General features: G+C 36.3%; 2 protein-coding genes across 7 annotated transcripts; one reads left to right on the top strand and one right to left on the bottom strand.

The window, feature by feature from the left end:
• The first annotated feature begins 6218 nt into the window (after window positions 1-6218).
• LOC124941431 (zinc finger protein VAR3, chloroplastic) lies at window positions 6219-12999 on the top strand. The gene is made up of 5 exons (XM_047481757.1): window positions 6219-6738; window positions 6808-6925; window positions 9869-10152; window positions 11592-11690; window positions 11790-12999. The coding sequence occupies exons 1-5, from the start codon at window positions 6287-6289 to the stop codon at window positions 12841-12843; spliced, it is 2007 nt and encodes a 668-aa protein (XP_047337713.1). The 5' UTR covers window positions 6219-6286; the 3' UTR covers window positions 12844-12999.
• A 9955-nt stretch (window positions 13000-22954) lies between these two features.
• LOC124943982 (probable lysophospholipase BODYGUARD 4) lies at window positions 22955-25786 on the bottom strand. Of its 6 annotated transcripts, none has more exons than XM_047484435.1 (5): window positions 25429-25786; window positions 25334-25398; window positions 24558-24901; window positions 23533-23732; window positions 22955-23427 (listed from the first exon to the last, which is right to left on the bottom strand). In XM_047484435.1, exons 1-5 carry the CDS (start codon window positions 25749-25751, stop codon window positions 23109-23111), a joined length of 1251 nt encoding a protein of 416 aa, XP_047340391.1. In that variant the 5' UTR covers window positions 25752-25786; the 3' UTR covers window positions 22955-23108. The 6 variants fall into 6 exon arrangements, with proteins under 6 accessions (XP_047340391.1, XP_047340392.1, XP_047340394.1 ...); XM_047484436.1 differs by having other exon boundaries at window positions 24558-24898; XM_047484438.1 differs by having other exon boundaries at window positions 24558-24895.
• Between the last annotated feature and the right edge of the window lie 1176 nt (window positions 25787-26962).

Here is a 26962-nt window from a genome sequence, read left to right as displayed (position 1 = left end):
TTCTTCCTGCACAATCAAAAAATTAGATTAATATACATAGTGGAATTGGAATGTAGGGCGTGGTGCAATACCTTGTCATTCTTCTCAGCTTCCTTCTCAACCTCCTTCTCCTTCTCCACCTCCGCCTCCTTTTCCTTGTCTTTGTTCTCCTCCACCTCCTTATTCATCTCTACCTCCTTATTCTCCCCCTCCTCCTTGTTCTCCTCCACCTCCTTATTCCCCTCTACCTCCACCTCCTCCTCCTTATTCTCCTCTACCTCCTTATTCTCCCCCTCCTCCTTGTTCTCCTCCATCTCCTTATTCTCCTTGTTCTCCTTATTCTCATGCACATCATCATTCTTCTCCTCTGAGCCATCAAAAACCAATTTGCGAGAGGTTTTTGGCGTGGGGGCGAATCATCATTCTGCACAATGAAAAATAAGATTAATATATATACATTGTGGAACGTGGGGATTCGCACGTTCTATACCATACCTTGTCATCCTCCTCAGTCTTCTCGTCATTCTCGTCATTCTCCTTAGTCTCCTCGTCCTCCTCCTCAGTCTCCTCGTCCTCCTCCTTAGTCTCCTCGTCCTCCTCCTCAGTCTCCTCGTCCTTCTCCAAAGTCTCCTCCTCCTCAGTCTCCTCGTCCTCGTACTCGTCCTCCTCCTCCTCATCGTTCTGCAAAATCAAAAATGAAATGAGATTAATATACATTTTGAGGTCTTGGGTGTGGGCGTGGGCGTGGGGCGTGGGGGTAGGGCGTGGGGGTAGGGCGTGGGGGTAGGGCGTGGGGGTTGGGGGTTGGGCGTGGGGGCTTGGGTGTTGGGCGTGGGGATTGGGCGTTGGGCGTGGGTCTTGGGCGTGGGCGTTGGAGTTGGGCGTGGGGTTGGGCGTTGGGCGTGGGGTTGGGCGTGGGCGTGGGGTTGGGCGTGGGGCTTGGGCGTGGGCGTGGGAGTTGGGCGTGGGGTTGGGCGTTGGGCGTGGGCGTGGGGTTGGGCGTTGGGCGTGGGGTTGGGCGTGGGGGCTTGGGTGTTGGGCGTGGGGTTGGGCATTGGGCGTGGGGTTGGGCGTGGGGGTTAGGCGTTGGGCGTGGGGGTTGGGCGTGGGGCGTGGGCGTGGGGGTTAGGCGTGGGGGTTGGGCGTTGGGAGTGGGGGTTGGGCGTAGGGCGTAGGGATTAGGCGTGGGGCGTGGGTAGTGGGCGTGGGGCGTGGGTAGTGGGCGTGGGGAGTGGGTAGTGGGCGTGGGGCATGAGACTTAGGCGTGTGGGTTTAGGGTGTGTACCTTTTTCGATTTCCTCTTCTCAGCCTTCCTCTTCTTGGCCAACTTCTCAGCATTCCTCTTCTTGGCCAACTCATCATCAATCTTCTTCTTTGACAAAATCGCCAGCCTCTCTCGCCTCTCCTTCCTCTCATTCCTCTTTCTTGTAATCTCATCATCATCCTCAGTCTTCTTCATCTTATCGTCATTCTTCTTCCTCTTAGAGTTCATCAACTCATCATTCTTCCTCTTCGTCCTATTCTCATTATCAACATCATCATTCTTCCTCTTCGTTCTATTCTCAACAAGTGTAAGATTATTATTCTTTCTCTTTGTCGTCCTCTTCTGAGTATCAATTGCAGTTGTACCTGCCTCTTCTTTTTCTTCTCCTCCACCATTCTTTTGTTCATTTCTTTGCCCCAATAATGTGATTATAAGTTGTTGATTGTCCTTCATGAGCTTGATTTCACTTTTAATGTCATTGACATCCTTTTTAATCTCATTCACAACATTTGTCAGCACATCAAGTTTGGCAGTTAAGTCTTGAGACACTCGATTTGGTGCACAAGATGTAGACACATTTGGAATAGGAGTCGTCGCAGAAGGGATTGAATGAGAGGAGCTTTCTTGGCTAGTTTCACCACTAACTTCAGGGACCTTGGGACTAATATGTCTACTCTTCTTGGTCGGCGGTTTGGGAGTCCTTTCAAGTTTTTCTTCTTCTTCAAAAACCTCAATCTTTCTCTTCCTCGTATCACATTCAAAGAATTCATCATAAATGTTGTTTGTCATATCTTCAAAGTCGTCCCCAGAGTACATCCGCTTCTCCTCCGCAGACTCATGAATTCTTCTTCGAACAGTGCACTCCTGGATGGCTGTAGATACCTCAGGTCCGGTATAACTCCTAAAAGATTTATAGAGCACTATCCTTGGGCTTGTAAGATCATCTTCCGGTGTCTTTTCAGCAAAATTGGGGACGAATGTATCGATAAGCTCATAGGTCCACACTTGGAATGCTAGTGCGAACCCATGTATAGTATAAGCGACATCACATACGCCTTTCTTGTTCCAGTTTTTCTTCTTCGAGAGATATAATCCACGGAGGTATTTGATATCTTTGTCAATACCCTGCAGGGTAGCTCTGAAGGACACCTTTCCCCATGGAAATTGGAGGAACATCTCCATGTCTTCCACCATGTGAAAGATTCTTAAACTTATCTTCCTCCTGTTATCAGATGCGAACAGATACTGGTAAATGAGAAATATGAGCCCCATCTTCCATGAATCCTCCTTATCAGAGCATCCGACGAAAAGGTCTTCAAGCTCTTTCAGTTTAACATCCTTTTTACCCTTAAAATATTTGAGGACAAGGGGTGGACATTCTTCAACCTCCTCCACCAACGGAAATCTGCCAAAGTTGAGGCCTGTCACCAATGCATAATCCTTCATGCCCCAGCAGACCTCCTTACCTTTGACCATGAACCTTATCTCCTTCGAATTTGAACTGACTTTTCTGATAAGCATCTGATGGAGTATGGTTCCTGAAAATAATAATGTCGGGGCTTGGAATATAGACTTGAATTGGGTCTGCAAAGCCCTATCCAAAAGATCATGGTGAGTAAACCTCTCCTTTATCTTTGCCAAGCTAGGACCGGTGGATTTCCATGAAACACGGCCATTAAAATCATTGAGAATGGTTTCCTTTGGTGCCATCTGCAAAAACAGTCATTAAAATCATAAACACAATGTTTGGTTGATCAAAAACAATAAAATCATATTAATAATTGAAGCCCTACGCCCCACGCCTAACCCCCACACCTCACGCCCACTACCCACGCCTAACGCCTAATCCCTACGCCCAACGCCCAACCCCCACGCCCAACGCCCAACCCCCACGCCCAACGCCCAACGCCCACGCCCAAGCCCCACGCCCCACGCCCAAGCCTCACGCCCCACGCCCAACCCCCACGCCAAACGCCCAACCCCCAACGCCCAACTCCCACGCCCAACGCCCAACGTCCACGCCCACGCCCAACCCCCACGCCCAAGCCCCAACCCCCACGCCCAACCCCCACGCCCAAGCCCAACGCCCCACGCCCAACGCCCAAGCCCCCACGCCTAACCCCCACGCCCAACGCCCCACGCCCAAGCCCCACGCCCAACGCCTAACCCCCACGCCCAACGCCCAATCCCCCACGCCCAATCCCCCACGCCCAAGCCCCCACGCCCACTCCCCACGCCCAACGCCCAAGCCCCCACGCCCACTTCCCACGCCCCACGCCTAAGCCCTACACCCCACGCCCAAGACCCACGCCCAAACCCATTCCCCACGCCCAACTTCCACGCCTAACGCCCAACCCCCACGCCTAATCCCTACGCCCCACGCCCAACCCCCACGCCAAGCCCTAAACCTAAACTAAAACCCTAAAACCCTAATGTTCACCACCCTAAAACCCTATACCAGCTAAGCAAAACATTCACAAACATTCATATTCATAATAAGCAAAACATTTCAAAGCAAATATTCACAAACATTCTCAGCATTCTCAGCAAAGCAAATATTCACAAACATTCTCAGCATTTTCACCAATCTCAAGTATATCTAACTATTCAACAATCTAAACACAATCTATATCAATGCACTGACATATCAACAAAGATACTTAGAGTAAAGATAGTAAAACGGCCAAGAACAAACCGAATATCCGAATACCTAAACTATAAACCTAACTATTACAAACCGAACGAAGCTCCTTAGGGCACGAAAATATGACAAACAACAAACAATAAACCTAAACTATAAACCTAAACTAACCTCAAATCGTCCGTTGGCTAGAAGTTTGGCTTGGCGATCGACGAATGGTTGGGCTTCTTGGCGGCGGAGCTTGGCGTCGGCGGAGAAACGGAAACGGAAGAAGGCTGGGGAGCTTGACGGAGAAGAAGAAGATGAAGAGGAAAGCGGGGGAGAAGGGAGTGCAACGGTCGGGTTGGGAGAAAGAGGAAAGCGGGGGAAAAGAAGAAAAAGAAAAGAAAAGAAAAGAAAGAAAAAGAAAAGAAAAAAGAAAAAAAAAATTATTGAAAAGGTTATTCAGGGGTATAATTGGAAAAAATTATAAAAAAAGGTTAAAAAACAAAAACAAATTTATTGAGGTTAAAAAACAAAATAGTTAAGTTTTTAGGGTCATATTATCAAATTTAATTTATACTCTTGTCATGTAATAAATACAATATTCATACTCCTATCTCAATTTAAATTTTATATCTAATTTCTTTCATTACATTAGTATTTTACAACAAACTCTTCCATTTCAATTCTACACTCTTCCACCAATGCATTATTAGTATTTTTGTAAGAATTATTTTTATTTTTTCACAAAATAATTGACAAAAAAAAATTATTAAAAAAATATAGCATAACTTAATTTTATTTGTTTTCATTTAAACTTTTTTAATATAATTTAGTCAATCTTAAATTTTTATATATAATTCAATTAATTTTTTTATATTAAATACAAATAAACAAAATTAATTTTATTTGATAGCAAAAAAAGACCGGGACATCATTACGCCGAACAGAAGGGGACAGAAGTGGAACCATTTCCTGTCCTACCCACCTTTCAAACAATTTTTCCCAAACTACCCACATTTTCATTCACATTCCCAAACTACCCACCTTTCTCTCTCTAAATCATTAATCACCCATTAATTAACTCACTCTCTATCTTAACCTACTAATTAACTCTCTCTCTCTAAACCCATTAATTAATTCCTCTCTCTTTCAACTATTAATTAATATCCTTACTTTTAAACTATTAATTAATTCAATTGAAATATATTATATAAATATTAAAATAAAATAACACATATGTTTTATTTTTATTTAAATCTATAAATATAATATATATAGTTCAAATTAAATACACTAAATTAAATAATTTAAATAGCTATTATAAATTAAAATAAAATAGAATACATTACATAAACGATAAATGAGAACTTGAAATAAAATATATTACATAAACATTAAAATAAAATACATTACATCACAATAAAATACATAACATAAACATTACAATAAAATAAAATACATAATAAATATTAATCACGTTCAATATACAATAAAATGCATATTTTATCTTTATAATTCAATTTTTTTTTTATATTTGAAACTGCACGTTTAATGACCTTCAAAATGGTCAAACTTATTGTCAAAGGTCAAGAGAATTATTTGAAACTGTTGAGAAAAAAACATTATCACACAAGATTATTCCATACAATGAACAAAGAGGAGTCTTCGAAATCGTTACTGCACAATACAGAACCATAAATGGATATTGGAAGGGTGGTAACAAACATAATGTGGATTTATATAGAGATTTTTGCTCTTGTGGAAAATGGAGTAGATATCATAAAATTGAATTATAAAGATAAAATATGCATTTTATTGTATATTGAACGTGATTAATATTTATTATGTATTTTATTTTATTGTAATGTTTATGTTATATATTTTATTGTGATGTAATGTATTTTATTTTAATTTTTATGTAATATATTTTATTTCAAGTTCCCGTTTATGTAATGTATTCTATTTTATTTTAATTTATAATAGCTATTTAAATTATTTAATTTAGTGTATTTAATTTGAACTATATATTATATTTATAAATTTAAATAAAAATAAAACATATGTGTTATATTATTTTAATATTTATATAATATATTTTAATTGAATTAATTAATAGTTTAAAAGTGATGATATTAATTAATAGTTGAAAGAGATAGAGGAGTTAATTAATGGGTTTAGAGAGAGAGAGAGTAAGTTAATTAGTGAGTTAAATATAGAGTGAGTTAATTAATGAGTTGATTAATGATTTAGAGAGAGAAAGGTGGGTAGTTTGGGAATGTGAATGAAAAGGTGGGTAGTTTGGGAAAAATTGTTTGAAAGGTGGGTAGGACAGGAAATGGTTCGACAGAAGTGGCTGTGTTCTGTTCCAGGTTTCAATCTCTAAAATCTCTGGTTTTTCGGATGCCCATTTGGCCGTGATGGGCGGCGCTTCAAGGTTCATCATGCTGCTCGCTACCACTCCAGTCCCTCATTTTCATCCCCGCCCTTGTCTCCTTCGTCTCGCCCGCCACTCTCGCTTCTCTCTTTCATCTTCACCTCTCACACTCTCTCTTCACTTCCTCTCTATCTCTCCCGTTTTTATCCCACAATACGTTATCCCTTCAAAATCCTCGCGACATATTCATATCCGTAATAGCGCAGTTAGGGATGAAGATTCCGCGGGCCAATTTCCAAATTCTTTCGTTTCCCATCCGTGGCCTGAGTGGTCCAAATTCATTGATGTACTTTCTTCCGCTGGATACTTTAATCAACAGGGACATGGAATCCAGGAGGAGGACTCATTTGTGGCGTACGCTGATTTGTCTGAGGATTTTGTTCGTATAGTGACAGCATCTTTCGATTATTCGAGGCGCCAACCGCAACTCCTATGGTTTGTGGGTTCAGACAATTTTCTTTGTTCGTTTTTTCAATCCTAAGCTTTTCATTTTATTACTTACAGTTCCCTTTCGAGAAGAGACATGGTGGTGGTTGTGAACAATGGGACACCTTTTCTCTTTAGAAGTAGCCTTGAATCTTCTAGGAGGATGAAATCATTTTTGGGTCTAACTGGAAATCCAGTAAGTCTTAAATATGCTGTTTTCACGCAAAGTTACTTCAAATCGGTCTAAGTTGTTTTTTTATACAATTAGAAAAGACACAATAGTTGTACAAATGGATTGGTTTGCAATGCTAGCTTTTTTTATGATCTCAATTTCAGAGTGACTAGAGATTTCTGTTTCTTTTACATGATAAATGAAAAGAATAGGCTTTTTTTTGGTTAATGGTTTATTAAGAAAATTAATAGTGGCACCCCAATCTCAAAGATCATTTTTTTCCTTTTTTATTTTGCATTTGACAAATGATGTTGTGACTAGATTCTCCCAATTTTTTTAAAGGTGGATTACCAAAACAAAGGTTAAGTTAAATTTCAGTCTAGATCACATGTACTAGTTTTTTATTTTGGAAGCTAGCACGGCCCCTACAGTCATGACCGCATTTCAACTTACGGCGTTCTAAGTAGAAATTGAACCTGTGACATTTCGTCTCTTAGACAGTGACTAGATCGATGTAGTGTGTGACCATAATCTAAGCTTCGGCAAGTTTAGCTAGTTAAAAATTCAGATAGAAAATCATCAAACCAAAACTGCCCAGTATTGTCAAATTTGATTACTCCAGTTATCATAAGAGATAAAAGCCAACTGAATCTACTATATAATCTTGGACCTTGTTTCTACTGTAGGAAGTATAAGGATCTGTTACATACCTCATTTTTCCTTTTATACATGTAAGGATTTCTTGAATTTTCTTGTATGTCTGGAGTTGCAAAAAACTCATACATCTAGCATATTTTTTTGGTCTTAGTAGTTAATTTGTTTAATTGTGTTTAAATTTTCAGCCTCTTGCATGAGGAAAATTATATTGTATGGTTCTTTCAGCATTAGTAACTAGTCTTTTTCTGAAGGCTTTCATCTTAGAATGCTTTTACCTCTTGCTCTCTTCAATGGAGCATCAACTTTACATGCAGTTGACAATCTCTTAATTTCTCAATGGAACTTAATCTATTGTGCCATTTTTTGTATTTATAGATGATGCACTTCTTTATATCTATCAAAGTTTTGATCCTGTCATTAAAACCCTGGATATGTAATTATTCCTGTTACCTATTGAAATAACTTGGAAATGGTTACATAGTCTGTACTATAACCATTTATTCTAGATTATGTAAAGATAAAATATCTTGATATTAATAGTAGCAAACTAGGTTGCCTGGTCTCATAGTTTGTAGCACTAGCTACAATATGAAGTGTTCATCATAAATCTAAAATTACTACATGATTTAAACTAGCAAGTCATGAGGATTAAAAAATAGAACAATCAAATTTGATTGGTTGTCAATAGTCATACAATTATCAAATAAGCATGACCTTTTTGTTGATAGAGGCTTCGAGAATCATTTGAGACAAAGATACTTGAAATTGACAAATATAAGTCCATATTGCTATTTTCCGAGTATCTTACTTTCTTGAAAGTGCTTTAGGCTGTTTAAACGTCTATTAAAATGCGTAATTTGCAATTATTAGGAAACCCTCATTTATAAATGATTACCTAGTTATAACATTAATTTTCTATTAGTTACTCTCCTCTCCCTACCAACTCAACATGACTTGATGGTTGAGTTGTTAATCAGCAACGTTCAAGTTAAGCTTTCAAGACTTGGTATTTCTTAATAATCAATGCTATAATATTGAGAGAATCCTTGGGCTACGAGATGCTTTAAATCAATCTATTGTTTCCTCCTCTTTATGTTTGCTTTTGAAAATCAATTTACACCCGATTGCCTGCTTTTCAAGTAGTAAAACACGAATGTATCATGTTCCATATTTTTGTGAGGCACATACCTTCTCATCAACTAATTTCCATTGAGGATGCTTAAGTGCTTCAATGACATTATTTGGAATATGTTTGTCGTGCTTCAACTATTTTTCATTGAGGATGCTTAAGTGCTTCAATTAGGGGTGAGGAAACGAGTGAACTCAATCTTTTTTACTCAATCTATACTCAACCTAAACTAAATTTATCCAATCCATTATCCAAACTATTCTACTCATTAGTATGAGTTAGGTAACCAAAACAAAATTTGAAGTTATAGTTTTTTTCCCTATATATTAATCTGCTAATCAAATCTGCCTCGCTTAAACCTCTATTTTTTTTATTATGAGTAACTAAAGCTAGTTTTTGACTTTGTAATGTTATTATATCTAAATTATAATAAAATGTAAGTATGATGTTCTTAGAAAATAGTTAAATTATTAAGTGTATTTAAAAACTAATATTTTATTCACTCTTTAGAAAATTATGACCTCAATAGACAATTGTTAAGATTAAAATTTGATTTTAATAAATTTTTAGATGCAAAATCTGTAAACATGTGATACAACAGCTTCATTTGTTCTTTGTTGAACAAATCGACATGAGCTGCTAGCGAGGGCACGGTGCGGTGTGGGCCCTAAGTGGTCTGTCTGCCTTGTGTTTCTGACACTTCTTCAGATGGCCTGTTTTTCTTCAATGGTCACACCACATAAGAACAAGTGAGGTGGTATAAGCGAGCTACATGAGGATTGCTTGGCTAAATGGCACAAACAACTTTCTTTAATCGCTACATTGGTCAATTTATAGATAAATGTGAATGGTTTGACTTTGTATTCACACAATTGGACAAACATAAATATAAAAAGTTTTACATAAAATAACAGGGGAGTAAATTGTTTTGGAAAGTATCACTAGAAACAGAAGCAAATTCTGATGCTATCCGTGATCAAGGATGTGTCTGTAAATAGAACTCCTTGAGAGATCAAATTAGCAGGCATAATAACTATTTAGAAGAGATGTAAACAAAAGGCTGATTTACTTGCTCGCCAATAATTATTTTCTCATGATCCTCCTGAAAATGTTTTTATTAAAATAAGGTTATGAAATGCATATTGAGGAACACTCTTGATTGTTTTTTTTTTGAATCCTAGGGGTTGGAACATGAGGAAGCACAGATGATTGACCTGATGAAGTATTTATTAAGTTATGCAAGCAAACCAACGGTTTCTTCAAACGGAATACATATGCACATAGGAGATAACATTGAATCATCAGTCCGTAGCTTGCTAAACGAGTTGATAAGGTTGAGCTCTGGTATGGAAGCATCACATTTTTCTTCCTTCAAGCAACATCAAGTTCCTGATAGTTATCCACAGAAGCAAAGATCTCTTGGACCAAAGATTGAAATGAAGAGAGGTGATTGGATATGCTCCAGGTATGTTTGTTATGTTGTGATTATTTTAATTTTATCCTCTGAATTTTGGATTCCAATTCAGATGTTATAAATGAGAATGTTGCTACCCTTTTCATTAGAGTTTGTTCATTGTATGAGTGAGCAAAAACTACAGCAGACTTGTCAATGAGACAAAGATTGTCTACTAATAGTGCAGTTTCAGTATGACAACTAATTTGCTTTTACTGTATGTATAATAATGAGAAATGGAGTTTGTCAAATGGAAAAACGTCGGTTGAGTAATCTTCCCTTTAATGTGGTTTTGCTCATCATATTTGCATAGTTTCTTTCCTGTGGATTTATTTGCAAAATGATGGCACTTAAAAATGTCCTCTAATGAAACTAATTTTTTTCACCTATCATTGCGGGCATATCAGTGTTGCCACTCTATGTTAGGTGTGCCTCGGTAATTGAAAATTCCATTGTCTCTTTCCCTACACCGCACAGTCATTTGCAAATGAAATACTAGAATTTGGGATTTCGCGTCACGGAATGAATCAAGAAAAAGTTTGAATTATAGTATAATCTGTGAAAAAATATGAATTAGATTTTAAATGATTAGCTTGAAATGATTGGATCAGAACCACAATAATGAAATAAATAAATAAATAAAAAGGAAAAGAGAAAAGAATCCAGTCCATGATTATTGTGGATTGGAATCGATCTATTGGACTAATCCATTCACTCATCCCTGCCTCATTGTGTGTACATAGTAATTTGATAAATATTACGTTTGAATGAATCCTCCATATGTTTGTATTTTCTCAAAGCAAAACTAGAATAGTGTCACAATATCTCATGGGTAGCTCAATTAACAAGAAGCTTGGACTAAAGGGCTTACATGGGTTCATTTCCCAATGAAAACACATTGATTGAAGTTGGAGAGTCATGGCAATGGGAAGTTATGCTAGTTACTCCAGTTGATTAATTAAGGGTCATAAAATGAAGGGTCACAGTATAACTCTGTATTATCTTCTAGGTGCTATTTGCAAAATCTTGTTCATGTGTGTATTAATTTAGTTCTTTTAAATCTTTTTTATATGTTGTGGCATCTCCATTTGCATAATTAGGATTTTGGCATTTTATTTGTGTTCTTCTGTTCCATTTTGTGTTAAACAGATACCATTGCTGAGTTCAAGAATAGAAAGTGGCCAATCTTGTGATATTAAATGTCTTCCATTTTCTTTTTATCTTTTCTGAAATGTCTATAAAGATAATTTAATGGATTGGAAAAAGCAATATGAGTAGCATTTTTGTTTCACAAAAAGAGACTTGAAATTATAAGGAACTTTTACCATTTTAGATTGAGCAGTACTTGTGCCAACCGACTTGTCGACATATTTGACATGCAATGAATCCTCATGTGGTTATGTAGACTAAAAATTGAGCTATTCTAATATGAGTTTGTCATTCTTTACCAGGTGTTCTTTTATGAACTTCGCAAGGAACAATAAATGCCTGGAGTGTGAGGAGGCAAGACCCATGAGACAACTGACTGGCGGAGAATGGGCTTGTCCTAAGTGAGTTTTATTCTCTTATATTTGCATAAATATTATCTCTATGGAATTGTAATTTTTTCCTGTACTGCTTTTATTTATGGGCCTCTTCCTCATGCTCAGATGTGATTTTTACAATTATGGGAGAAATGTAACCTGTCTAAGGTGCGACTGCAAACGACCAGGGGAAGCACCATTTAGAAGCGCTAACGAATATCCTAAAGGAGGCAGCAATAATAGTCACAATACTTTTGTACCATTTCCTACTGACATGTTTGCTAAAAAATCTACAAATTTGTCAGAGAATTGTGAGAAGGCAACAACAGAAATATTGGGAACTGTTGATGGATATGATGTCCCTCAAAAGCCACTAAATGACCAGAAGGAAGAACAAGCTGAGAAGAAGTCAGAGAGTTGGTTGAAGAGACTGGAAGAATTACATGATGTTAGTACCACAGACTCGACAGATGATATTCCAGAAGAGAATTTTCCAGATATCATGCCTATGCGTAAAGGAGAAAACCGCTTTGTAGTTAGCAAAAGAAAAGACCGTTCTTTGGTGTCTCCAATGTATAAAAGGAAAATGGCTACAGAGCAATCAAGCGGTTCCAGTTTTGTGCCTTTTGTCCCATTTCCACATGATTATTTTGCCAAGGACAAAAAGCAGGCAGAAGGCACACATCCTGGAGAAGTAATTACACATCAAACAACTCCACCAGTTAGTGGCCAAGATCATCCAGTTGAACAGACTACTGGATCACCATTGAATACCACAATGCAAAGTCAAGGGACAAGCTTTAAGCCACCAGTGGGTTCCTCAAATTCACAGGGAGAATATAAGCAGAATGAGTCGGGTGATAGAAGAAGGAGCTTGGAGGGTTCGGCAGTACAAGAGGCATGTGATCCTTTAGACATGTCGGAGGAGGCTAAAGCTCAGAGGTGGTTTAGACGGGTTGCACAGATAAAAGACATCTCAGAGTTGAGTGAGATTCCGGATGAAGACTTCCCTTCAATTATGCCAATGCGGAAAGGTGTGAATAGGTTTGTCGTGAGCAAAAGGAAAACTCCCCTGGAGAGAAGGTTGACTTCTTCTCAGTACAGGAAGAATCTTCCTACTGTTACTAGTAGTTCTTCTGATCATGTAGTAACTAAGAATGAAGAGAACAATGGAAGCTGAACTAACTATACAGACTTTCTGAAACAATACCAACAAATTAATATGCTCTCATTGTTTCACACTTTAAATGTTACAGGCTGTTGTTGTAACTGACATTATTTACCAGAAGTGCCTGGATTTGATATGATTTGATGGATGTATTTTTATTCTTGGTTATGCCCAGGTTGCATATTATATGATTTAAAAGACTCTAATTCCTAGTTGTGCTAATTAGACCATGATAATTGAGTTTTGTGTGTGATATTAGGGATCTTAAAAGTGTAATATGTACATTGTTTAAGATAAAGTTGTTGAAGTTGTTTTATATTGAGTGCTTGCATTGAGACACCGAATAAAAGTTATATCATTGTCTATTAGTCTTGAAGTGCATAAAATCCTTGTAAATGAACAATGTATTTTAAAAATAATAGTTAGAGATGAGTGGTTACTTATAAGGTGATAATTAAAGATAATAATACACTCCAAGTAGCAAGATAAGAATTAACAGTACAATAGGAGTCCATATTCTGAGTGTGAACATGTTTGACAGAGACTTTACTATCCTCGTTAACTAAGGGTCACAATGTATTTATCTGGTTTGACTCTAACTACCGCGATTTTAACTAGAAAACCTACTATGGTTGGTGCCTTAGTATTCAGCTCGCTTTATCGGCTAAGATAAAAATTGAATTCATTGATGGAACATTCTAGGTCAGTTGACAGAATTGACATTAGACTACAAAGAAGATTCTAGTCGACTAAGGTCAGTCGTGATCTATGACTAGAAGTGAAGTCTAAATATTAAGAAAATAACGGTCCAAGAAGATACTATTTATAGACGGACATTATTATTATACAACAACGAAGAAGTTATCTAAATTAATACTATTATATCGCTCAATTTGAAACCCTGAAAGAGATGTAGGTGTAATTCTTGAAGCTGAAATGATTTAGAATGATAAGAAAACAAGCTATTACAATCTTGAAGCCAAGATTATAGTTTTCTTAGAATTGTTGAATGTTTATGTTATTTTGCAAATATCCTCTCAAAAATTAAATTCACACATAAAGGAAAAAATGGTGTTTTATTAGATATCTCATAAATAAAAAGGATACAATATATATGAATTAGAAATTGGAATAATATCTAGTTATAGAGATATCATCTTTCATTTGGAAATATTCTCATTCATGAAAGATAATAAATCATTATATTATAATTTAAGGAAAATTTTGAATATTCCATCATTCTTTTATGATAAACTGAAGAGAAAAGCAGCAAGAAATTGATATTTTTAAACTTTCTGTTCACATTCAAACTGAAAATATACCATTTGAATCTTTAATGACATCAAGTTAAGAATCTGTTAAACTTGAGACAATAATTTAGCTTTCCGAGTTTTTGATATCAAGAATCGAGTTCTTGATTGTTGGGACCGAGTGTGGAATTCTATAATCAAGCGCAACGGAAATAATATGAGAAGATAATTCGAGGTTAAAGAGAGAAGAGATAAAGATGAGAAGAGAATACTACTAGAATATATCTAGCAGTCCAAGATAGAGGTTCAAGACCGAGAGAATAATTAAGAGTAAGAACTTTCACAAAGTTTTCATTCATGCCCAAAAAGTGAGGTGGGTATCAACATTTATAGCAGCTGAATTACCCAAGAGTCGGTTACAATTCTGTTACAACAACTTTTAGGGACTTAGTCAACAATCAGTTTTGTGGGAATAGAAAAACAGAATTAAAATATTGTTATGCTATGAAAATAGAGTTCCCGACCGAGTCTCTAGCCCAAGTGTTCCATAGGACCGTGGAAGGCGCAATTTCTTATTCGTGGACCATAACACCATCTCCCCCATCAGAAGTTTGTCGACCCTGACGAAGAGAATGTTGTCTTGTTCGCCTCCTTGCTGCCAGTGTCTCCGGGCATTGAATGCTTATCACTTCAGCATATTCCCAAGTTTGGTCTTCTGTTTGGGCCCCATCCCAATTGATCAACAACTGTTTTTTCATTTTTCTATGCACCATGATGTCTTGTTCACCCACAATTTTGCCGGTCCTGTTTGGTTGTGTGCTAAGTTGGGGAATATTTTCAATAGCAGTAGGGGTTCCTTAAAATGATTTTAATTGCGAGACATGGAAGACATTGTGTATCCTGGTGTCGGTCCCGAGTTCCAACTTGTAAGCAACTTCCCCAATCCTTTCCAAAACTTCAAATATTCCAAAATACTTTGGTGAGAGCTTGTGGAATAACTTCTGGACCGAGCGTTGTCTATATGACTGTAACTTCACCAATGGCCAACTACCACTTGCAATGTGACATCTTTTCTCTTTTTGTCCTGTTGCTGCTTCATACGATTCTAGGCTCTTTTCAAATGGAATTTTATGAGTTGGAGTGAGGCTTCCCTGGTTGTTAGTGATACATCCACTTCTTCCACTCTCGAGTCTCCTACTACATACGGCGTGTGGACCGGAGGGGGGTATTCATATATTTCTTCGAAAGGTGTTGTTTGTATTGCTATATAGAAATTAGTATTATACCACCATTCAGCCAAGGGCAACCAGTGTACCCAATCTTTCGGAGTTTGGCCAGACATGCAATGTAGATAAGTGACCAAGCATTTGTTGACTATCTCGGTTTGGCCATCCGTCTGGGGGTGATAGGCTGAGGATAAGGCTTGCTTTACTCCTTGTATACTTAAGAATTCCCGCCAGAAGGTGCTTAAGAACACTTTGCCCCGATCACTAATGATTGTTGTTGGCATTCCGTGGAGCTTGAAAACGTTGTCTACAAATAATTCAGCTACTGTCCGGGCAGAAAAGGGGTGTTGTAAACTCATAAAGTGGGCCATTTTCGATAGTTTGTCAACTATCACAAATATAACATTTTTAACTTTTGACTTAGGCAAGCTTTCAATGAAATCCTTGGAGACCGATTCCAAAATCGATTGGGAATTGCTAAGGGCTGAAGCAGACCCCTATATGCTGAGTTATCAGGTTTATTTTTGGCAAACTTCACATGTTCGGAAAAATTCTCTAATATCTTTAAGCATCCCTGACCAAGAGTAAATAAGCTGCATTTTCTTCTGGGTGACCAGAGTCCCCGAATGTCCCCCTTATGCCCCAAATGCATGGCTGCAATGAAGGTATTTCTGAGATCGTTATTCTTTCCCACCACTAGCCGGTCCCTTTTTCTTAACAACCCTTGGTCATATGAGCATTCAGGGTGAGAATCAACATTAGCAAAAATTTCACGAATGACTTTGGCTAAGTTGGGATTTTTTTCATAACTTTCCTGAATTTGTTTTTGGACAGCAGTGTGATAGACTGAAATTCCTGCACATTGGACCCCTACTACCCGCCTGGACAACGCATTTTCCACTAAGTTTTTCTTTCCCCCTTTTATATTGAACAACAAAATCGTATCCCACCAATTTGTAGAGCCATTTTTCTTGTGCCGGTGTTTGAACTCTTTGTTCCAGTAAGTATTTAAGAGCTTCATGATCGGTCTTCACAATGAATTGCTTGTATCTAAGGTAAAATCTCCACTTCTCCACCGCAAAGGTCAAGGACATCAGCTCTTTTTCATACATGGATGATGGTAACTTCTCTGGTTCAATCGCCTTGCTTATGAATGAAATGGGTCGTCCTTCTTGCATTAATACTGCCCCTATACCAACTCCGCTTGCATCGGTCTCTACTACAAAAGGAATATTGAAGTTTGGAAGCGCCAGGACCGGAGGGGAAAGCATACGCTGTTTCGTGCTTCTGGAAAAACCGTGGACAAGGCGTTGGAAATACTTGGGTGTCTATCGGATACGAAGACGAGATCCGGGACTGATTCAATTACTAACCTTAGTTGTTGCATGAAATATGTCTAAAAGTTAGTATTCTCCGAATCAACGACACCAAAAGCAATGAGATATAGTTTCACATTCGCATCCAATGCTATCACAACCAATAGTTGACCTCCAACCTTGTGCTTAAGGAAGCTGACATCGACGCACAATACAAGACGACAACATCCTATGAAACCCCTAATTGAGACCCCTAAGGACATGAACATATACCTGAAGTGACCTTCCTCATACGTCTGGATGTCAGTTATGGTACTTGGGTCCTTCTTCTGCAACATGAACAAGTACGATGACAATTTACCATAGGAATCCTCCACAGTTCCTCGCACCGCCATTAAGGCCTTTTCCCTGGACCTCCAAGCCTTATTATATGTCAGAGTTAACACATAGCTTGTATGCATGTCTTTTATTATTTTCTTAGGCATGTGGTCATGGTGATGGTCCATGTATTTACGTTTGATACACTCCGCAATTACCCATGATGGTGCTTACTTCACATTATCTTGTCTCGTCAAAATTGAGCATGTGTGTTCTTTTACAAATTTTCTGATCTCAAACATCTCCGAGAATTTTCCTTTCTTAGCACGTAATTTCCACTTACAGTTCTTAGCCATACATTTTACAAACCAAAGATTTTTTGTTGACTTCACCACTTTAAGGATAAAATGATTAGACATCGCATGTCTATGCAACCTCAATTGTATTTCGTTTTTGTTATAAAAAAACGTACCCACTTCCAATCCGTTTTCAATTAATAGAGCAGGTGTTTCGATCTCGAGTGGTTCATATGAGAAGTAGTGTTTGGTTCCCTCAGTATGGCTGAATGTTTTCCTAGCATGGGAAGTTCTTGGTTCCCGAGGTACTTCTTCTACATGGTTTTGACTTGGGAAGACATCTTGCTGCTCAAAAACATATTTCTAGTCTTTCACTTTGTTGAGTTGAAGGTGTTGACTTCTATACTAAAGAGACACACAGTGGGGCGCGATGATTGGGGTGTGAAGACGAGAGTTCTTGAAAATAGAACGCCACATCGATATCTCCAATGATTGTTGCAGAAGGAGAATTCATCATTAACATATTATACTTCAATTTGAACACTAAGTCATATCTTAATTTGTCCACACCAATAGCATTATAGACAATTGCAGCTAATTCGTCATATGTAGCATTTCGGGGTACATTCATACCACAACATGAACTTGAGACAAAAGAACTAACACCACCATCATCAGTTTTCCAATCTCCATCAAAGAGGAGAAAAACACTCACATACATGTGATCTGCAATTGATAAAAATTCACAGAAGTCATGTTAATTGTGCAAAATGCATCTGTCGCAGGCGAAAAATGCATATGTCGCAGACAAATAATGCATATTCGTCTGCGACAGATGCATTTTCCGCTTGCGACAGATGCATCGTCGCCTTCGTTAAATGCATATTCCACCGTAAAACATATCAACCAAGCTCTAAAACCATTCAGACACCACTTAAACTACACCCTAGACTCTAAACGATGAAACCCTAAACATTTTTCCATTTCAGCATGAAACGACGGAAACGGAAAAATGAAAAACTAATTAGAATGTTGAAGATGTTCCGGTGTCGCCTTGGCTTCCCGGTTTCCTTGCTTTTGTTGGATCGTTCGCAGCGATGATGAAGGAACGTTGGTGGAGAAAAGGGAAAACTGAAACGAGGAGGTTGGGAGAGGGAGGGAAATGTGAGACAAGAAACTGAAAGTCCCACTGACAATGATTTTTGATTTTTTTTAATTTGAGGGTAAAAGGGTCTTTTTCCATAGGCAAAAGGTTAGATTTGAAAAAATTATATGCCTATGTTAAATTTGGAAATAACCCTATTATGGTTTTAATTGATCCATAAAATTGTGCTCAACATCCATTAAGTTACATTAAATTTTAGGTTTAATTTAGTAAATACAAAGATAACCGAAAATGAGGTAGCTAATATTGTGAAAGTTATATCTTTTAACTGTTTTTGGACTTGTAACCTCAATAAGAATCTTGACTTGATTGTAATTTTGACCATGTTCAATATTACATGGCAAAGACCGTTAAGAATGGATTTACAAATATTACAAATATGGTATATTCATGATACACAATCTTAGTACAAAGAAATGGTATATTCAACAAAATGAAACTATATCTTTTGGTGTATAATCTTGTTATTAGGAAATAAGATTAACACAAAGGGAAAGTAGATCTTTTGTTATAGAAATATAATTAGGAAATATGGTAAGAATATTTTGGAAGCTCTTTGAGAGATTTGCACAAGATATTGATATTGACTTAATTGAGGCTTATTTAAAGGTGCAGTCATGCACTTTAGAAAGCCAAGTTTTTGCCTTGAGAGCATCGCTTCCTTGTGAGTTGTGTGTGAGATTTCATTATAGAGAATCATTGTAATACTCATATAACATTCTTGATAATAAAGTTGAGAGCCTCTTGTGCTTCAAAGTGGACGTAGGCCTATTTTGGCCGAACCACTATAAATATTGTGTATGCATTCTTTAGTTTCCTTTCTTTCGTTTCCGCAATTGTTCAATGTTGTTTTTGTTCTTGAATTAAGGGATACTTCATCTCCTGGTATCCCAACAAGTGGTATCAGAGCGAGGCTATTCGAGAGGAGAGGAATCTTAAGAGCTTGGAGGCACCTTCGAAGGTTCTTAACAATTTCTAGGGAGGTTTCCAAAATATGTCAAAGTTTTAGTTTTTGTTGGTATGAATGACTGTCAGGTTTGAGGTGGAAGAAGATGTCTAAGGAACAAAGCAACATGGCAGATTGTAGACAAGAAGACAATGGAGAAGACATATTTACAAGAGGTAAACAACATCATGAGAAAGAAGGCAAAGCGGTAAGACTTCTAAGTCTATGTTGAAGACTAAAGAAAAGGTGAAGTGCTTCCGATGTTAAAAGGAAAGATACTTCAGAAAAGACTGCCTAAAATTAAAGAAGCATAATAGAAGTGTTTGGAAGGAAAGAGATGGACCATTGCTGGTGAGCAATGTACTTTAGTTGTTATGGAAGGAGTTAATAAAAACGATGTGTATTCTCTATAAGGTAATTCACAAGTATGTTTAGTTATTATCTCCGAGGTCACTCAATATATATCAATGTTTTGGCATCTGAGGCTTGGTCTCAAAGGCTTGCAAGAATTGGGTAAGAAAGAAGTTCTTGGTGCAATAACTTTAACTCATGGTAATGTAAGGGAATCTGGAACCAATGACAAAGAAAATTTTCTCTATTGGATTTCAAAAAATGTCATAGGGTATAGAGTTTAGATGGAAGAAGGTGGAGATAATGTTATGCTATGTCAAGATGTGAAGTTTCACAAGTTGGAGCACACACAATGAAGACACAAGTAGTGATTTAAGGGAGATCACAACTCGAGGTGGAGATATGTCATCAAAAATATACACTGCCGGGGAGAATTGTCATGGGACCATTGATATTTCTTCTAATGTTGGGGAGCAGGATGACCTTAATGAAGAGGTATCATTGGCCATGGATGAAGAAAAGAATGGTACACGTCGACGTGTTGACAATGCAATCCTTCAGGCCAAAATTGCTAGATTGTATTAAGTTGGTGGGTGATTAAGGATTGACATATTGCTAGTTAACACGCAATATGAATGAAAGACCAAGAAGAGGAAGACACTTATAAATTTAGGTGGAGACATCATGAAGATACTCTCAAATGAACTAAGAAGAAATCATTGCATTATCTTTCAATGCGAGAAGATGAACAAGACCTTGAGTGAGATTCCTAGTCATGAAAAAACGGGCTAGATGGGAGACTCGGTTAATTCAAAGGTGATGATTTGGGTACTTCTTTTGTTCTATCTTAATTGTCCATGCATTGTGGATCATAGGTAAGATTAATGAGATGATTTATTTGTCATCTTATTGAGAAGAGGTTTGAGACGTTGAATGAGATTCCTAGTCATGAAAAAGGGGCTAGATGAGAGGCTCAATCAATTCGAAGGTGAATGAGATCATTGAATTGACATCTAATGTGAGGAGATGAATGAGACCTTGAATGTGATTCCTAGTCATGAAAAGGGGCTAGATGAGAGGCTCAATCAATTCGAAGGTGAATGAGATCATTGAATTGACATCTAATGTGAGGAGATGAATGAGACCTTGAATGTGATTCCTAGTCATGAAAAATGGGCTAAATGAGAGGCTCGATCAATTCAAATGGAAGGACATTTGCGATTTCTTTCGAAGAAACTATGAAGCATGGTGAAAACAATTGAAGATAATTAGAGAAGTATGCGGTTCAAGTTGGTTGAGTGTGCAAAGTTCAAGGCAAGATGGGTGACAAATATTTAGCTAGATCTTGAGCTTGAGTAAAGAGATGTCGTTGGATACCTAAATATTTAGACAATGTAAGTTTGTCTTGGGTCTTTTCAGTTTTCAATAAGTATCTAACTTTGAGGAAGTAGACGATGGATGTTTGTCTGGGGTGTCCTCGGTTTTGGTAGATATTTGATTTTGAAGAAGTAGACGATGGAAGTTCGTCTTGGGTCTTCTCGGCTTTCGATTGATATCTTATTTTGAGGAGTAGGCGATGGAAGTTCGTTCTGGGTGTCCTCAGGTTTTGACAGATATCTAATTTTGAAAAGGAAGAAGACGAAGAGGGAGGCGAATCAAGACGGAGGTAGGTGTTAGGAAGAAAACATATGTTTCTTCAACTACTTTTTCTTTACTCCCTAGATACTTATGATTAGGTATTTCCATAATATGTGAAGATACATTATATATGTATAATCCATCTTTTATGATGATGTTGTTCTTGAAGATTTACGTAATTAGTCAGATTGTAAATTCCAAAGACAAGAACAAGAGAAAGAGAGGGAGACGAATCAAGACGAAGGAAGGTGTTAGGAAGAAAATGTTCATTTTCTTCAACTACTTTCTCTTCACTCCTTAGATACCTAGGTTTGAGTATTTCCACCATTGGTGAAGATACATTTTACATGTATGTACCATCTTTGATGATGATGATATTTTTTGAAGGTTTATGTAATCTGTTAGATTATAAATCTTAATTTGCAAAAAAAACATTGTGTAACCTATTATATGTGATATAGTGGATGATTTAAGCGGCCTAAGGGTCCCGTGGCTTTACTCTTGTCGAAGGGGTTTTCCATGCTAAAGCTCGATGTGGGTTTATACATCGAGAGGATCATAATCGAGCAAAGAGAAGCTGTTAACTAGAAGTTGACAATGTTGCCGATATGATGGCGGTTTCTAGATTTAGGAGCTATGAAGACTTTTCTTGTTGATAAAGAAAAATGATGAAAGACAAGGCGGAGATAACTTGTAAATTAAGGTGGAGTGTTGAGAATGGATTTACAAATATTACAAATATGGTATATTCATGATACACATTCTTAGTACAAGGAAAGGGTATATTCAACAAAAGGAAACTATATCTTTTGATGTATAATCTTGATATTAGGAGATAAGATTAACACAAAAGGAAAGTAGATCTTTTGTTATGGAAATATAATTAGGAAATATGGTAAAAATATTTTGGAAGCTTTTTGAGAGATTTGCACAAAATATTGATATTGACCTAATTGAGGCTTATTTAAAGGTGCAGTCGGGCACTTTAGAAAGCCAAGTTTTTGCCTTGAGAGCATCGCTTCCTTGTGAGTTGTGTGTGAGATTTCATTATAGAGAATTATTGTAATACTCATATAACATTCTTGATAATAAAGTTGAGAGCCTATTGTGCTTCAAAGTGGACGTAAGCCTGTTTTGGCCGAACCACTATAAATATTGTGTATGCGTTCTTTAGTTTGTTTTTTTCATTTCCGCAATTGTTCGATGTTGTTGTTGTTCTTGAATTAAGGGATACTTCATCTCCTAGTATCCCAACAAAGACTTCATAATAGGCCTTAGACTATCTAGTCATAATCAATTAAATCATTCTACTTACAAAATGTATAAAATACATACTACTATTTTATAGTCAATACAAATTCAGGTTAGACTTATAATTATACACTCGCACATATCTACATATTAAGATACTTTGAATTCACTTACTCTAACCCAGAAACGCTCTACTTTGAGAGGATTGACTACATTGATTTAAAGATAATAATTGGTCCTTGGTTCTCATTCACAGCATTAAGTATTTAAATGTTTAATCTTATCTAATAAATATCGTTATAATAAAGTAGAAAGAAATAAATACTCTTTTTATCATATGTCAATATTATAATTTAAATCTTAAAGTAACAAGAGTAAATAATAATAACATACATAAAAATTACAATCCAAAAATTGAGAAATAGAAACAGTTTGATCTTATTTCTTCAGGTTCATAGGCTGATGAAAGAGCTTGAGTTATGAAGATCTGATTGAACAATGGACTCAAGAGGTAAAGAACTCACTCGTTCCATGACCACCATATGGTCTCCAAATATCGGGTTAAATCATTTTCTCTCCCGAAAATCACACTGTGATCGGCGTTTGGGATGATATGAATATCTGCATCTGGGACCTTTTTCTTCAAGTTGGCACTGCATTCAGGTGGAACCACTTTATCTCGTCCCCCTTGGATTACATTTATTTTCACTTTCGACCTCTTCAATATTTCCAAATACCCGTCCACAAACTTTGCTCCGCCACATATTACATTGTGCATCGTGTGCCAAGCTGAATGATGGGTGTGTCGGGTCATGTCCATGATCTTAAAATCAAGATTCCTGAAACACAAACAGAGGAGTCAGCGAAGGTTAATTATTACCTTTTAACTCAGCTGCTACAAAACTCTCTTTGTCTTCATTTCTATGAATTTGTTTTGTATCTACCTTCTTCCAGTTATTAGCTTTAGAATACCCTCCCAGATCTTATGGTTCCTGCACACCACGAAACATACACATCGGCCCAAGTGCTCATACCATGACATAACCGCAGAACCAAACAACAACGGTGGCCATATTCTCCTTATAGCAAGTCTTTCAAGTGCCATTAAACTAGCTTCCTCTTCTTTATCATGAGCAAGATAAGGCTGAAAGCAAAATAGATCATTTGAAGGTCATTGAATGTGGAAAATAACACTATTTCTGGCGATAAAACATCAATTTGATAGTCAAATAATTCATCTGCCAGAATAATAAAGTACTTGTAGTAAACAATTTCAAACCTCAAAAGATGGATGAAGAGGATACTGCTTGGAAAGATGCTAGACGAATCAAAGGTAATACTTCTTTTAGGGATTTATATGCATGATAGTAAGTGTTTCCTTAAATAGTGATAAGGCTCAGGGAATACAGAAAAGTGGGAATCTTTTGAAAAATAGAGGAAGAACAATGTTAAAAGCTAAAAGGAAGATAAAAAAACCAAAATTAGAAACATATCAATATAGAATTGAGTGCAGTATGAATTTTCACTCAAATTTAGTAAGAGAAGAAGTTAAAGGGGAATCACCGAGGTAGCTATTCTTGTCTAATAGACTAAATTTTTAAGGTTCGATTCTCACTAAAATGTCCAGATTGAAACGAGAGAATATGACTTTGGAGGGTCGTTCTAGTTCCCTCTAGAGAATAAACGTTTCATTTTAAAACAAAAAATCTTTATGAAGATATTACAAAAGTTGGGAGGTGGAAGAACAAGGCAATATTTCTATGGAATAAGCTCCTGATGCCTGTATTTGTTTGGTTTGATGTTCTAAGGTTATCATGATCTCTATCATCTGAGGTTATCTCAGTTACTTACTATACTTTTTATATATTTCAAGAAGTCGCTTTACATCTTTGTTATATAAACTCATATCACACAGGAAAAATAAAAAAGATGGGTCTAAAAGTAAATAAGAAATCACACAAAAACTCACCGGTGCAAACAAAGTAATGGATTTCACAGCATGGGGGTGTCTTGCAGCTAAGGCCAAGGCAAGTACACAGCCCATAGAGTGAGCAACTAAGTGAAATGAATTCAGTTGAGAAGGAAAAATGGTTGAATTCTCAATCATGTCCAAATGATCCTTCAGTGTGTATAAGCAATCCCTTGGCTTTGGGCTTCTTCCAAAGCCCAAGAGATCTACCGCGAAAAACCTAAACTTGCGGTTTGTGAGCAAAGATATGTTAGGGAAAATGGTTTCTGTCCAAAATGAGGAAGATGACATAAAACCATGCAAGAATATCACATTTTCTGTTTCTTCTTCCTCTGAAACTGCTTCTGAGAGATAACAATTCAATCAATTATTTTTACACTTCATGCAAGCTAATTGTCACAGAAATAGAACAACCACCTATGTTATAACGTGACAATATTCACATGGCCAATCCTATTTTTCATGCTAGTACTATGTGTATGAAATTGATTTCATTTAGATAGTGAGCAAGTTGACAAAAGAGAAAAAAAAAAATAGTCATATATGACTAGGGTTTATCTAGCCCAATTACTAACTATCCAATAAATTCCACAAAATCAGGGCTGACAAATCAAGGATACAGATTAGCAGAAATCATCAAGGGCAGCTTAATCAATTGAGATTCTAATTTAACATAATCTGTATCAGTTAAATATACAAAATCAACAGAGCATATTGCTTTAGTATTATTTCTTCTTCATCTAAGGTTTATCCCTTGATAACAGCAGTGAGAGTACCTTTCACCACAACATGAAGACGAAGCTTATCATCATTGGTCGTCCACGAAACGCACGACTCACACCCACAATCGGACCACCTCTGATTCACCCACCCACAATCTTCAGTCCGAAAATCTTCCCACTTTGTTGCGAATCTAAGCAAACCCTTTTCCCGGAAAATGTTTTTTCGGGCGAAAAGTGTTTCAGAAAGCAGACTTTCTCTTTCACATTCAACAATGGCTCCATTATGTTGTGTCCTGATCTGACAGTAACATGGAGCGGCCTTCCCTTCGAGTAGCTCGTCCACGTATCTATAGAATACACACAGGATAACCTCAATAAGATCAAGGAACAGAAAGACAAGAAAGCTCGTTGTGGTGATGAAGAATTCAGCTGTTATACTGGGCCATTTTCTCCACAGAACTTCCCAATCCATAGGAGAAAAAATGACTGGTGGAGATTGCTAGAGAGAGAGAGTATGGAGAATTTTGAATTGAAAAAGAGCATGGAGGTTTGGAATGGTTAGCAGAATTTTGTCTACTTATAAGTTTGTCTGGTAATGGTTATTTCAAGGTTTTTTTTTTTTATATATATTTTGTTCATTTGAATTACACTGTAATTTTCTTTTTATTTAAAATAATATAAAATAAAGTCAAAATATTTAAATATTTTAATTGATAAATAAATTGTATAAAAATTAAATAAAGGTCAACAAAAAAAATATTAATCTAGCTCAATTTATGTGTTTCTTCATTACTTTATTTAATTAAATAGTAATGCATTATTGATGTGTGATTATTTAGATGTATCTAAAATAAATTATCATATAATCATTATCCATGATGTTGATTGAACAACCGTTTAAGGGATATAGTTTACCTTTCTTCTGATTTTTGGGTTATTTAAATAAGTATTAAGACTTATTTAAATAATTTTATTTGATATTAAATTATAAAAAAAATGAATTAATAATAATAAAAATAAAACTAAAAATATATTAATATTTTATCAAAATAAATTTATTTAAAAATATAATAAAAAGTATTTTAATATTTTGATAAATAAATTTATTAATTTAATTGATTAAAAGATAAGTGAAAAAAGAATTCATTATTTAAATAACTCATTAAATTGTTCAAATAATCCATACCAACAAAAGTGCTTGTAAACATTTACCAAAAATAATTTATAAAATTAATTATTATTTCAAACTTACTTTAAAAAAAACAGTTAAACAATCTTTTTTATAATATCATTTTTAATAATATAATTTATTAATTTCAAATAATTGATTAATAAATAAATTATTTGTTCTTAAAAATTAAAATATAATGTTTAAGGATCCAGAGTCAATATAATATCATCACTTATTTATAAAAAAATAACTCTTAAATTTTCTTTAAAAAATTTGAAGGTTTTCTTAAGAGATTTTTGGCATTAAATGTTAACATTTTGCATATTATTTTTTACAACAATATATAAATGTTAATTATCAAGCAATAATAATTTAACTTTTTAAAATTTATCAATCTCTTTTATTCTGGTATCACAATTTCTTAACTAATTTAATATATTGTTTCTACCATCTCCATTTCATTTAACTTGATATCAAAATATTTGTATGAGTTATCACTCACGATCTTATCA

This window comes from Impatiens glandulifera, chromosome 6, assembly GCF_907164915.1.
Source record: "Impatiens glandulifera chromosome 6, dImpGla2.1, whole genome shotgun sequence".
Taxonomy (NCBI): Eukaryota; Viridiplantae; Streptophyta; class Magnoliopsida; order Ericales; family Balsaminaceae; genus Impatiens; species Impatiens glandulifera.
This window is presented reverse-complemented; position numbering and strand designations above follow the sequence as displayed.